This window comes from Oppia nitens, unplaced genomic scaffold, assembly GCF_028296485.1.
Source record: "Oppia nitens isolate AA-2021 unplaced genomic scaffold, nextdenovo-longstitch-racon4-pilon3 scaffold3_pilon_pilon_pilon, whole genome shotgun sequence".
NCBI lineage: Eukaryota > Metazoa > Arthropoda > Arachnida > Sarcoptiformes > Oppiidae > Oppia > Oppia nitens.
Window position 1 is genome coordinate 9,100,822 of NW_026533221.1, and position 14,851 is coordinate 9,115,672.

The 14,851-nt window shown below is 20.3% G+C and overlaps 1 protein-coding gene across 1 annotated transcript; it reads right to left on the reverse strand.

Moving 5' to 3' along the window:
• Nucleotides 1–4,309: 4,309 nt before the first annotated feature.
• LOC128958169 (nose resistant to fluoxetine protein 6-like) lies at nt 4,310–7,907 on the reverse strand. Its single transcript, XM_054303984.1, has 8 exons — nt 7,422–7,907; nt 6,883–7,257; nt 6,604–6,691; nt 6,124–6,507; nt 5,626–5,893; nt 4,978–5,512; nt 4,655–4,797; nt 4,310–4,543 (listed from the first exon to the last, which is right to left on the reverse strand). The coding sequence occupies exons 1-8, from the start codon at nt 7,861–7,863 to the stop codon at nt 4,310–4,312; spliced, it is 2,469 nt and encodes an 822-aa protein (XP_054159959.1). The 5' UTR covers nt 7,864–7,907.
• Nucleotides 7,908–14,851: the final 6,944 nt, after the last annotated feature.

A 14,851-nucleotide genomic window follows, 5' to 3' on the forward strand; every position in this document is an offset into this window, starting at 1 on the left:
TTAAAAAATTAATCAATTAATTAAAACATTTTTATATTACCAGATTAAAGTACAAGTACATTTTTTAATAAATATGTAAATTAAATTATCAATTTTAAGTAATAAAATATTAAGAGTCATTAAGATTTTCTGAATTGAAGATAAAATTAAGTTCAAAATTGTTGGTTTGATTTTCACTGTTATTATTATTGGTATAATTGTTTGTAACATTTGTTTTCGTTAATATCCGATTAAATGTTTTTCCTTTATGTTTAAATAAGTTCAACAAATTAATTACCGGACACTCGACAAACACATACATCAAGTATGCAATGATTAACATTACAATGAGATCCACAATTAAAAACTGTAACTGTAATAGTAATAATAATAATAATAATGTTATTACATAAATATATGATTAACTAATTTAAAAAAAAAATAAATAAATTGACACTAACTTGCAAAAAATGACTAATATCAATGGTTTCCCTTTTAATAAATTGTCGAAAATTTATAACAGATATACTAATCATTAAAACACCAATTGATAATTTGCTGATAATATTAAATAGTTTGGATGACAACAGTATTTCAACAATTAATGCTATAAATAATAAATTGATGAAAACAAAAATTAAATTTTTATAATAATAATAATAGTCATCATAAAAAACAAATATTAATACTAAATTAACCATTTTTTCGAAAGTGTTGATCAAATATAAACCAAATATTGCCGATTGACCACAAAATCTTGCCGAAGACATACCAAATACAAAGATTCAATTTGTTTTGAATCTCATTCATGTCCTTAAAGTTTTCACTCCAAGCGATACCCAATACTGATATCGACAAACAAACCATTGCTGACATTGGTCTTAAAAATCGGTGACTAAAAATAGTTTTTAACCAACGATAATGTTGACTATATCGTAAAGTATAGCCTAAAATAATACCAGTGATAAACATAAGAAAATGTTGGTCGGGATGCATAAACATACGACCCAATGAATATTTCATATCATCTAATATATAGGCGTCTGCCGTCTCATAAGGCATTAATTTAATGTCAAATAGTAGTTTAGGCAAAATAATAGCTATAGATGCCGGTGCCAGGGCTATTGTATTAAATATATAACCGAATTTAGGGGACAATTTGAATGGCAACATAAATAATGGCGACAACATATTCAAAATAAATAAGACAGATATCAACCATGACATTTGGCCACACTAGGATTTAAAAAAAATAAAAAATAATTATTTTACTAAACGTTAACTAATTATATACTTTCATACAGTGGTAGAATAATCATTATTATAAAAGGCAATAAACAATAGATTTCGCCAATATGTTTGTGGACAGGCGTCTACAAATTGGATGTCCCCTACATGCCATCCCGGTCCATTGCCTATTACCGACATTATTGTTAGGACAAACACTGGAGCAAATATTTTCGGTATAAATCGCAACCATTTTTCGGACACAAATTTCATGTATTGCCAAACAGTCAACGGTATTGTCTGGTGTTTACCAAAATAGTCGTACGATATGATAACACCACTAATTGGATAAATATTTTTTAAAAAAATTATAAACTATAATTTTAACTATTAATAGATATATTATTGATAAAATCAATACAACTTTTWTACCATAATAAAAATAATATATCTCTATAGAAATAGGTTCGCAACCAAAAATATTTAGTCTCTTTGATAATATTGATTATATAACTATTATTGATATTTTTGTAGCCAACAAACCCGGAACACGGAATTATGGCATAATTTAGGGTTACAATGAACCACAGTATGTGTATTATTAGCAATAGATCTACAATTAGTAAACGACCACTTAATGGACTAACCAATCGATTGGTAGATGTAATGATAGAAAATGACTTTATTATATCCATTGCACATGTTTTATGGGTTATGAGTTGAAGTGTATTAACTTTGAAAAACTTTTTGTATAAAATATGAATAATTGTAGACATGACCACCAATGTTACTATTGTCGCTAATATGATACTTAGTTTGATAGATAATAATTAATAAAAAAATATTACAAAAATTTGAGTTAATTATGATAAACTACTTACAATATAACTAATTGAAATGTATTTAACTCAATCGTATCGGTGATGGCATCACATTTATTAGGTCCTACCTCTATAGGTATAATTTCGTTTACTGTATAAATTATATAAAATTATAAGTAATGAATTTTCATTGATATCCATAACATAATAAAAATTACATTTATTTAGTGCTGATTGAACGTCACTTTTGTTACATTGCGATGGTATACATAAGCCGTAATTAAAAAGATAAGCATTTTTGGTGAATGAGTTGATTGTAATCAAAAATTTCATAAGATTTATATTTTTCTCAATGTCTCGTTCAGTGATATTGAAGTTTTCATTGTTTAACAAATAGGTTTTTACAATATTTTCAATAATATGAAAATCATTAAATTGTAGAAAAGGTCTGATTAGACAATATCGGCCATAGATGTGTTGGCCATTAATCGTTGGACTCTTAATAGCCAAACACTGGTCATAATCACCGAAACTTGTAAACACTCCCTCCAATAAAGCGGGCGGTGTTTTGCCGGATGCGTCTAAAACTGTATTTTTGTATAAATATTTAAATAATATTATTAAACACTATTTTTCTATAAATAAATATTTTTAGTTTAAGTGTTAGATTAGGTATTGTAAGACAATTACTATTAGATACTTAAAGTAGAAAAACAGTTAACTATTAATATTTTTATTTTATTATTAAAATTATAATATTATATATACAGTACATATTAATAGAATATTTAAATTAAAAATTAATTTCAAATAACTTTACATTTATAAGCCCACAATTGCCGTGTTTTCATAGCTTGTGTTACTTGTATTACTGATTCAAAGCATTGTTGAGATATATTAAGTGATAATAAAAATTCAACAAAAGTATGTTTCAAACGACTTTCAATTGGCTTAATATTATCAATGATTTGGTCGTAAATATTATTGATTTGTAACTCATTTTTATTAACATTTGAATCAATCTTTTTATTTTTAGACAACAATTGAAAAACTTTGTTAAATATTTTTGATATTTTTCGATCCGTTTTTGTTATAGTTTTGTTGAAAATCAAACTACAATTATTGTTTATATTAACAAAACTTTGTTCACAATTATTATTATTATTATTTATGTCATTATTAGATTGTAAGCACAGACCAAAATTRATTATTAAAATACAATTTAAAATCAATATACATATTTTATGCCACATTTTTGAATTCAACAAAAACTAACACTTTTGATAATATATTTTAAAATTTAGTTTTCTTTTGTATTAATATACAGTTTTATACAACTTTTGTCACATAAAAATAAACGATAAAAAATACAATTTATTAACAACAAATATATTTTTAAAAGTGAAAACTTTCATTATTTTTTTGAAGTTTTATTATTTTAGAAAATTGCAGGGTCATAAAACTGGTAGTTTAAATTCAATGTAGATAACAGTAATGGTATAAATTATTTTAAAAAATCATACAATCGTTTCAAGGCTTTATAATAATATATCAATATTATTAAATATAAATACAGTATATATATACTGTTCATAATATAAATTAAGTTTTTCATATACAGTAAATAATTGTGTTATTATTTAAATGTAATATTAAACTACTAATGATTTTTGTTTTCAATTATTAAAATATTTTGCTATAAATTATATTTTTTATTACTTTAAAATTTCCAAACATTATATGTAAACATTTAATGTAGTTAATAATAATAAATTTTAAATAATCAAACATATTTTTTATTGCATGTATAAATGGGTTATATTAATGTATCATTTACAATTTCAAAAACAATATTAAAAAAATTAATTAAAATTAATATTTATAAATAAAATTTTAATTTTAATAACATTCAATACATTAATTTTTATATAAAAATTTTTATTAAAATTAAAGCACTTTAATTGATGCTAAATTAAGAGTAAATATACTATTTTTTACTTATAAATATATTTTTAGTCAATAAAATTAAATAACAAATTATTACTTTAGATTAAACTATTTTTATTTATTGATTAATTAATATTTTTAAAATAAAATTTCTATTAATAGCAAAGTTTATTATTAATTATATCTAAAAATTATTTAATAAACTATAATTTAAAAAATAATAAAAATACGATAACTTTATTATTATTCTTAATACTATAAAAAACATTTTTAAAAACCTATGTTATGAGTATATCTTTATTTTCATTTATCAAATAAATGATACAAATCATAAACTAGACACAAGTTTCCTTAAAACTATAATCTAATTTATGACTATTTAGTTTGTCTGTTAACATGTTATTACTTTCAATTGTTTTACAAGTATTGATTGTTTGATTTATTTTTGTTGTTTTATTAATGATTTTGATTATAGACTCTAATATACTAAGCATTGGATGCTCGATGAATACATAGACAATGTATGCCAAGCTTATCATAACAGTGAGGTTCAGATAAAGATCTCGGAGCTGAAATAAAAATTAAGACACAATAATATATATATATATATATATATATCATAGTCATTGATAACTAAATAAAAAACAAATAATTGAATTGAATAGTCATAAAAATCATACTTGCGATGAGTGACTGATCTCAATGATGTCTCTTGTGGTAAGTATGCGATACATGATTACCGGATAACTTAAAAAATATGTAGTATATGTTAGACGAGTTATTACACGAAATGGTAATGTTTTCAATAATCTAATGATATAACCTATAAAATAAATATGTAAATTGATATTTTAAAAATAAATAATTTTTAAATTTAGTAACTAAAGTTTTGAGTGATTAAAAAAATTTTGTAAGTTAAAAGTATTAAATACTTGTTGACATTACTAGCATTTTAAATATTGTTATTACACTTATATTATGAAAATAAATTAAATATTATTACCATTTGTGTTAGTAAAACAATAGCCAATTAACCAAATATTACCAAAAGTCCATAAAATTTTCCCAAAAACAAACCAAATGTCGAGATTTAGTTTATTTGGTATTTGATTGATGTCTTTAAATCTTTCGCTCCAAACAACACCTAAAACACTTGTCGTCAAACATATGAATCCAATTGAATGACTAATGTATTTATTTTTATGATATAACAAATCTAACAATGATTTTTCGTGTCTAAGTATATAACCTGTTGTTARGCCTATAATAAATATTGACACAAATTGGTCGGTGTATAACATAAACCGAAACAAACAGTATTTAGTGTCAGCAATGGTGTATATCTCTGATATYTCATACGGTATCAAACGTAAGCCTTGTATGACTTTAGGGGCAATTGTGGCGAAACAGCCAAAAGTAAATATCAATAAACTTGTTATATAACCATATCGTGGCATCACTTTGTAGGGTATCATAAATATTGGTGCAATTAATTGCAATTGAAATATTGCGGACAATAGCCAGCTTAAAGGGTTACACTGTTAAGTAAATATTGTTTAATAATTAATCATTTATCATTATATTCATATAATGTACAGTATGTTTGCCATTGTATAGTACAATACAAACATTCTGTATATTTAATACATACAGTATTCATAATTGAATTTTCAAAATTGTTAATAAATAACAAATTTTTCCACCACTTATCGCGACAAATATTAACCCATATGTCATCACCTGAATGCCAATTAGGTCCGTCTCCTATTAGTGACAATATATTCAAGACCAGCATCGGTGACACCATTCGGACAGTAAATCTGTACCATTTCTCGACCGCAAAACGTATGTATTGACAAATAGTTAGACATAACTTTTCATTTTTATCGCCAAAATAATCATACGATATAATAAGTCCACTTAAATATTGATTTAAATATATATATATTTAGATCCATATTTTATTATTATTTATAAATATAATTTTTTTATTATTATTTAATGTAAAAATGTTTGTTTGTAAAACTAATTCGAAAATCATAATAAAACTTAAATTTTATTTATTTTACAATTTTTTGTTAAAATATTTATTTTATTTAATCTACTTTATAGATTTATTATATACTTAAAAATTTTTATGTAAGCATACCTGAGCAAAAAAATGCTGTCCCTGGGGAACATGGATTTCATCCAAAAATATTTGCTATCTTTCATAATATTGATTAGATAGCTATTATGTATTTTTTTATATCCAACAAACCCGACGTTCACAATAGATCCATAAGATAATGCAGTAGTGATCCAYAGCACGTACACAAACATTAGGCCGTCGGCAATGGCCAGTCTCTCACGGAAACGGCTTACCAAACGTTTGTTGGCTTCAATTAGCGAAAAATAAGACAACAATTGATGGAATACTGTGTAGTTAGCAGTGGATGATTGATGCTTATCATTGCAAACAATTAAGTTTTTATATATTATTTGTATGAATGTAGAGGTAATAACCAGAAATATAAACGTCAAGGATATGATTCTGGCGATAGAGTTGTTATTAATTAGATATATTGTATATATAATATATATCTGATGACAAAATATAGTAAGTGTGAAAAAAGCTTATCCTACTAACAGCATAATCATTTGATAGACATTCCAGTCTACCGGTTCGCTAATCACATCACATGTTGGTCCAACTTCTAACGGCACTCCGGGGACAACTGTAAGTGAAATTTTTTTAACATAAACTAATATAATGATAATACATTATATTTAATACACTATTATTTTTATTGTAAATGATATTATTTATGTGTGTGTGTGTGTGTGTGTGTGTGTGTGTACTGTATATATATAGAGTTAGTGTTTTTATATTTCTCAGTATTTTCTATATATTCAATACTGTATTTACTTTTTTGTAAGGCATTAGTCAAATCATTGGCACTACATGTGGATGGCATACAAAGTCCGTAATGATAAAAGTAAAATCGTTTGGCCACTAAATTATAGGCAAACAATAGTTTAAATAAATTCAAGTTATTCATCATCTCTTTCTTCGTCATAACATTGCTTTCGTTTGTCAAAAATGAAAATTTGAGAAACTTTTCTAATACTTTAAAGTTGGGATAATCTATGTATGGTTTAACCAAACAGTACTTTCCATAGATTGTGTGTCGGTTCCCATTACTATCGGGACTTTTAATTTGCAAACACTGGTCATAATCACCAAAACTGGTGATAACTCCTTGGGTCAAACCGGCCGCTAGTTTTCCAGAGGCATCAAAAACTATTTATTTATAAATATTAAAAAATAAATAATTTATAAAACAGTATATATTTATAAATAGGTTAAATCTGTTATTTACTATTTTTMGATTTATTTGATATATAATTAAAAATAATATTTATATTTATATATTAGATTTAATGTAAAATTAAATGATGACWTACATTGAAAAGCCCACAATTGATTATTTTGAATACCATCTGCAATCCGATACAATGATTGTTGGCATTCATGCGATAAATTCAATGATAATATGAACCCATCAATTGTAAGCCTTAATCTTCTATCTATTGGTTCAATATTTACTGTTACTTTACGCCAAACATTTTGCAGGTTTTGATAATTTTTATCCATTAATTTAATAGTTTTCATCATCGATTCATTATATTTTATTTGTCCCGTAGTTGTACTATTGATACTGTTTTCACATTTTCCGGTACTGTCGACATCATTATAGTTTATGACCGATTTTGCACTACACTTACTATCATTAGTTTGGTTTATATTTGTTGACAATTTAAGATCAGTTGCCACTACTTTTATAAAATCATTATTATATATAAAATATAATTTTAACAAAAATTTAACAAATATATTAATTTTCATTCTTATTTTTTAACTAAAAACACACTTAAATCTACCACAAATAGTCATATATTTACTTTATTGACTATAAAATTAATAATTAAATAATAAGTAATAACTTTTTATACTTAATGTTTATAATAAATATTGAATTTAGAGTCTAATTCGATAATTTTTTTATTACTATTTTAATATATACTGTATATTAATTATATCTATATAGTATTTATAATAAATGTCACAAATTTTCTAAATATTTATAAATATATTTTTTATTACTTAAGTGATAATAATTATTTATATTTTTTTACTTTACAACAACAATAAAGTTATTCAAAACATATTATATTGATATGTTAAATGATGGTTATTGATTAAAAAATATTTAGATAATTATTTGTATAATAACAAAATAATATGTAATATTGTAATATAATTTTAATAATTTATATTTTATGATAAACAAAATTAATTCTTTATTTATAATATTTTATCATTTATTTAAATCTAAATATAAATACTAAGCATAATATGAAATTAATATAATTTTATATTTTAATTACTATCAATAATTTGAATACAATATTTAATAATATTTAGTAATCAACAAAATAAAATAAAAATTATTTAAAATACTCACACATAACTTCATAATTTATGTAAATAATTAAATTATCAATTAATAAATAAAATCAATTTTATAATTTACATTACTTTAACAGTAATTATAAAGGTTTACCATATAAAATTGCCAAAATATAAAATTATGTTGTATTCAAATTTTTGGTAATTTTAACTGTTATTTTAATCAAAAATAAAAATTTGTGTAATAAAAAGTATTATAAAATATTTGTTATTATTTTTGAATAAAATAATGAATTATTCAATTTTATTCTAATAATTTAATACAACAACATATAACATTAAATAACATTAAATGTTTTAATATTTATACCAACGTAAATACACCTACGTTGTTTATTCAATTTTATTAACAATAGTATATCATTATATCAAGTTTTAAAAAACATTTTATTAGTAATATTAAATTATAATTTTAAGTCTAAAAAATGACTTATTTATCGATAAAAACAATGTTTGCCTAAAGTTTTTTCTTAATTTTATCTCAATATTTCATTAAATGTTTATTATATTTGTTTCTAATATGGATATTATTTGTATAGATAAAAGTAAAAAATTTATTATTGAATTTACTTTTACTTTCGTACTCTATAAATCATACAATTTGTAAATATAATAAATATAGYATATTTACAAAATTAAAAAAAGATATATTATTGTTAATATTATTATTTCGATAAGTTTTTTTTGTTATTAATAGTCAAAAGTAAATTTATTTATATAAGATATATATTTATATGTTATATTTTAATATATTTATTTATATATTTATAAAACGATTATATCTTTTTAAAAAATTTACTGTATTATAGATATTGATATTATTTTGATATCTAATGTTTATAATGTATTGATTCTAATGTTGGCAAAAAGAAGAAATTTATAAAATAATAGAGAAATTTCTAGAAAGTTTCTAAAAGAAATTTCTATCTATGGGATCCCCATGGTTAATTTTGTTATCTCGATATTTGCTATCATATAACAATACATTAAATATTATTATTATTATTATTATTATTTTAATTATTAATTAAAATAAAAAATTAATTAATTAAACTATTAAACTATGATTTATATAATAAAATGAATAAAATTTTACAAAACTGATTATTATTAAATATTTATAATTATTATATATATATAGGTATCCCATTTTGTATAGTACTATACTATACTGTATGATATTATATGTATAGTATTATATGTTATTAAAATACTGGTATTACAATAACTATAGATATGGGGATCCCATAGAATAACATTAAAGTTAAATTTCTATAGAAATTTTTTTATGAGAAAGTTTCTAGAAAGTTTCTAGAAACTTTCTATTTGCCCATCTCTAATTGATTCATTTATTATTAAATATGATATGTGTGGGCGATAGACTTGAAATTAAAATCAACATTATAATTTTAATCTTTAGAAAATTTGTTAGAAAAAACTAAATTTGTACCTAAAAAATATTTAAACTTTTTAACTTAAATTATTTTTAGTATCAATTATAAAATAAAATAATTTTAGATCTTATACTAATTTTAAAAATACTTAGTAGGTTCACTTAACAGTAGGTAAATTAACAAAATAAACATTTTAATTTTAACAAATAAATAGTTTATATTTCTAAAATAAAATTATAACTAATTTATATTTAATATATTTTCATTAATTTATTTATAACTAATAAATAGTAGTTAATGTAAATACTTTATATTAAATATGACATTAATAAATTTAAATTTATTTGCATACATAACTCAATTAATTATATAAATATTACAATTGTTGAAATCAAATAGTTTTTGACAACTTGTTTAACAATTTAATATTTAATGACTCTTATGTCTAATAATTGTTATATTATTTATAATTATATTTAAATAGTATAATTTATAATATATATATATTAATATAACATGGAGTTTTTTAAATATAACTTTTTTGTTTTTTTTTAATTTTTATTATTATTTATATTAGCTTTTTATATGTTATCAGATTATAGTTTCAAGTATCTATACATACGATTAGATTGTTTCCTAACAATACTATGTTAATTGGGATCGTATTAGGAAACTGATTATATTGTAAATTATATGTATTACAACATTTTGTATTAACGAATTAAATAGTTTTGATGTATAGTTGTGAACAACATTTTATACAACTTATATAATATAAGATTTAATAAACAAAATTATAATAAATAATTTATTATAATTAGTTCTTTGATTTCGGCATATGTTTACAATTATATATAAAATATATTATTAAATTTTGYTTAACATACAATTAATTTGCTATTTTAAACTATGATACAATCTTTATTCAATATAATGCTAAAATACTTATTATCTAAAACATTGAATAACAATGTTAGATCATTAAAATTTATATGTTTAAATTTTCTAAATTGATTATAATAACTGCATATATCAATTTAAAGTTATAAAATTATTTTAATAAAAACATTGAAATTTTACTTAAGTTTGATTGAAATTTTTAATTAAATTAATTAATATTTGAGAAAACAACGCTAAATAATATTTTATTAACATTTGTTAATCTAATAGTGTATATCTTATAATTGCTATAATAGACTATATTTTTTTATTTATATCATAAAACATGTCTACGTTTTACTTAATTTGTTTCATTATATACTAGTAATACATTAATAGATTTATTTGAATCACTTTTTCTTAGGATTGTTGATTAGTATTTATATTAGTAAATGGAGTAATAATGTAACCGTTAATATGGTTAACAATTGATAGTATTATTAGACTGTAATTTTAATTAAATATTATATAAGATATCAAATGTCTAGTGAACTCAAGAAAAACATATTATTATTTTTTATAATTATTCAGAAATAGCAATTAATATTAATTATATTATTAGATAATATTTTTATAATGTAATTTGTTTATTTAATTTAGCCTAAAAACAAAAATACTAAATCTTTAGTAATATGTTTGTATGTATGTGTGTTAGATATGKTAYGCAATTTACATTTAATATATAGTTATATTAATATTAAATTAAGTTAACCAAAATCAAAATTCATGTATAATTTTATTAATATAGTATTCTTAGATTATATGATAAATGTATTTATTTGGTWTACATTTTAAGTGTCTATTCTAATACAACGTTACTGAAAATTGCAGCAAATAAATCATTTTCTCATTCAACTATTTATTTGTTATTTAGTTAATTTAAGTTTAGTTTTATAATTAAGATTATGTTTAATCAATTAAACAGATTTGTCTATTGATGACCACCACTGGTCACTAACTATTAATATAATAGCCGTGAAATATTGTGGACCGCATTACCTAATCAAGTGTTTGATAACGCAAACTAAACCTAATTTAAGTGAAATACACATCTAATTGAGTCATAAGCATAATATTAATTATAAAACTAGACTTATATTAACTAAATAAAAATAAATAGTTAAAATAAATGATGTATTTGTTGCAATTTTCAGTAACATTGTATAGGAATAGACACTTAATGGTGTTATAGTGTAGAGCAGCCCTTTTTATTATTGATTATTTACTTTATATGAATATACAATATAATCAAAAACTATAATTCAAACAAATCATTATACAATGTGTTAAATTATTAATCATATAGTTTTAATAATAAATATTTATTTAAATATTTATTTATAAGTAATACTACAATAATTGTGTGATATATACTAATTAAATTGAAAATTCATAACTCCTTCATTTCAATAGTGATTAATTATAATATATTGTCTAACATTTATTATAATATATACAATATTGTAATTAACAATATTATTATAAGTGAAACATATTTTTATAATAAATAAATCTAGAGTTGGAAACCCCTTATTAGTAATAATATTTATATCATATCTTAATTTATAAAATAATTTTCTGTTAATTTTGAATTAACTTTATTTCTAAATTATTTCATTTGATGCGATCCTATCTTAACTATTTTAGCAATTTTTATTAGCTTTTATCTATAATATAACAAAATGATTTGACAAATGATTAGTAAAAAATAAAAGATTAATCTAAAAAATAAAAAATTTTTAAAGACTGTATGTAAAAAACAACAAAATATTTTTTGTAGGATTTATGAAAATTTATATTAATTAATTATATTTACAATATTATAATCATATAAATTATAAGAATAATAAACAAAAAATATTTATTTATTGATTTTTATAATTAAAAAATGTCTTCAAAATTATAAAGAAATAATAATAAGTTTAGAAAAAAATTTAATTAATTAGTTTTATTTTTCTGTGCACAACATTTTTTATTATCATTTATTTAGATATATTTTTATTATAACTATTGAGCGAATTATTGAAATCAAAAGTGCAATTCAATTGAGCGTAATATTGAAATCTACATAAATTATAGAAAATATAAAAAATTATTTATGCAAATTACAATTACTCTCTTGTTTAGCATTTGTTTGAAAATTTTAGTTGATTTTTAATGAAATTTGTCATATTTTTTATTATTAATAAATTTGATTGTAAAGTATTTATTTTAATTTTTTAAGTCAGTCAAACTCAAAATAATTTACGACAATATTCAGTAATTATATTTTAATTGAATACAATATAGGAAATAATTAATGGTGTAATCAAAATACAATAATAACAACAAATTCAGTGAACAGTACACACAGTTAACAAATACAGTAATATCGCATAACTTGTAATTCAAAGCAGAATATAACAGATAATTCATAACATATTTTTGTGATTTTCACATTATGTGCTCTGATTTATAATAAATAATAAACTATTGTATGAAAAATATTTATCATATACTGTGCACATTGGATATGTTATGTGTATTCGTTATATTGTTTGTTAAATACATATTTGAATTTAATTAATTAAAAATTTAAGTTTCTGTTAATACTTAATTTTTCTATAATTTATTAAAAGATAATTGTAATAAAAATTKTAAAAAAGTAACAAAATTATATTTTCATTGATACCTCATTTAAAAATAACAAAAACTTAGTTGTTTTTACCAAAACAAAAATATTTTTTAACTGTTATAAAATAAAAGTATAAATATTGATGATATTTAGTGTTTATTTTATAATTCATAATGTTTATACAAAATAATTTGATAACTTGATCAAAACAAATACTAAAATATTTCAATGTTTTTATTTGTTATGTTTTGCTTTATTCATATAAAAATATAAAAGACATGTATAAATATCCAATTTATTATACAGTATTTACAGTATATGTATGTAATCTACAAATATAGTATAAAAACTAATTTAATTGATTTTGTTTTATATCATATGATTCATATAATACGATATTCTGTACTACAGTATATAAATGTTATACAGTATAATCAATTGATTTGTGTTATCATAATATAATTTGAGCTAATTTTGTATTTATATAGTTATAATCTATTGTATAAAGCAAATCACATAACACTGCTTTTATATGACATAAGATTGTTATGTTATATCATATAATAATTTTTTATTAGAAATTTTTATATATTCAATGTTTTCTATTCAATAATTTAGTATTTTGTAAATAAATATTTATTATTTTTATTATAATATATAAAGTTCTTGTTGTGTCTAAACGGTTGAATATGAAAACGTTTGTTATTTAGTTTTTAAGTAAATTAAAATTTTAGTTTTATATAAATATAAATAACATTCTTTTATATAAATAACTACAAATTAATATTTTCTTATTAAAAAAGAAAAAGGATTTTATTTTTTAGTTTTATATTGTTTAAATTTGTTTCTCATATTAAATTTTTATATATTTGATAAAATTAATGCAGTATTTAAATTAAACTAATATAAAAGTAATACAATATACATTATAATAAACATGAGTAAATTTTGTTTTTATTAATAAATATATCAAAATAAGAAAAATTAAAATAAATGCACAATTTTTATTTAGTTAATACATTTTACTTTAAATTCTATATATTTTGCTATTTGCTTTTTTATAAAATATTATTACATCATTTCAAGATATAATTAAAAAAAAATCTTAATAAAATTATTATTATTATTTATAACATAGAGGAATGTTTTATTTTTAATRACTACTTGAATGAAATTTTACTAAAAATAATTAGTGACTAAAAAACATACAGTATGTTTATTAACATYATAATTATATTTATTTTTTATAATTTAATTAATTTTGTTTAATTAAAGAATTATTAACAAATTGTTTGAATAAAACAAGTTTACAAAATTCTTATAAAGACAGTCATATTTTTTTGTCGTCTACTTTATTATAATATATTATACGGTATACTAAAAAAACTAATAAATTGATTGTTTTGTTTTTTTGATY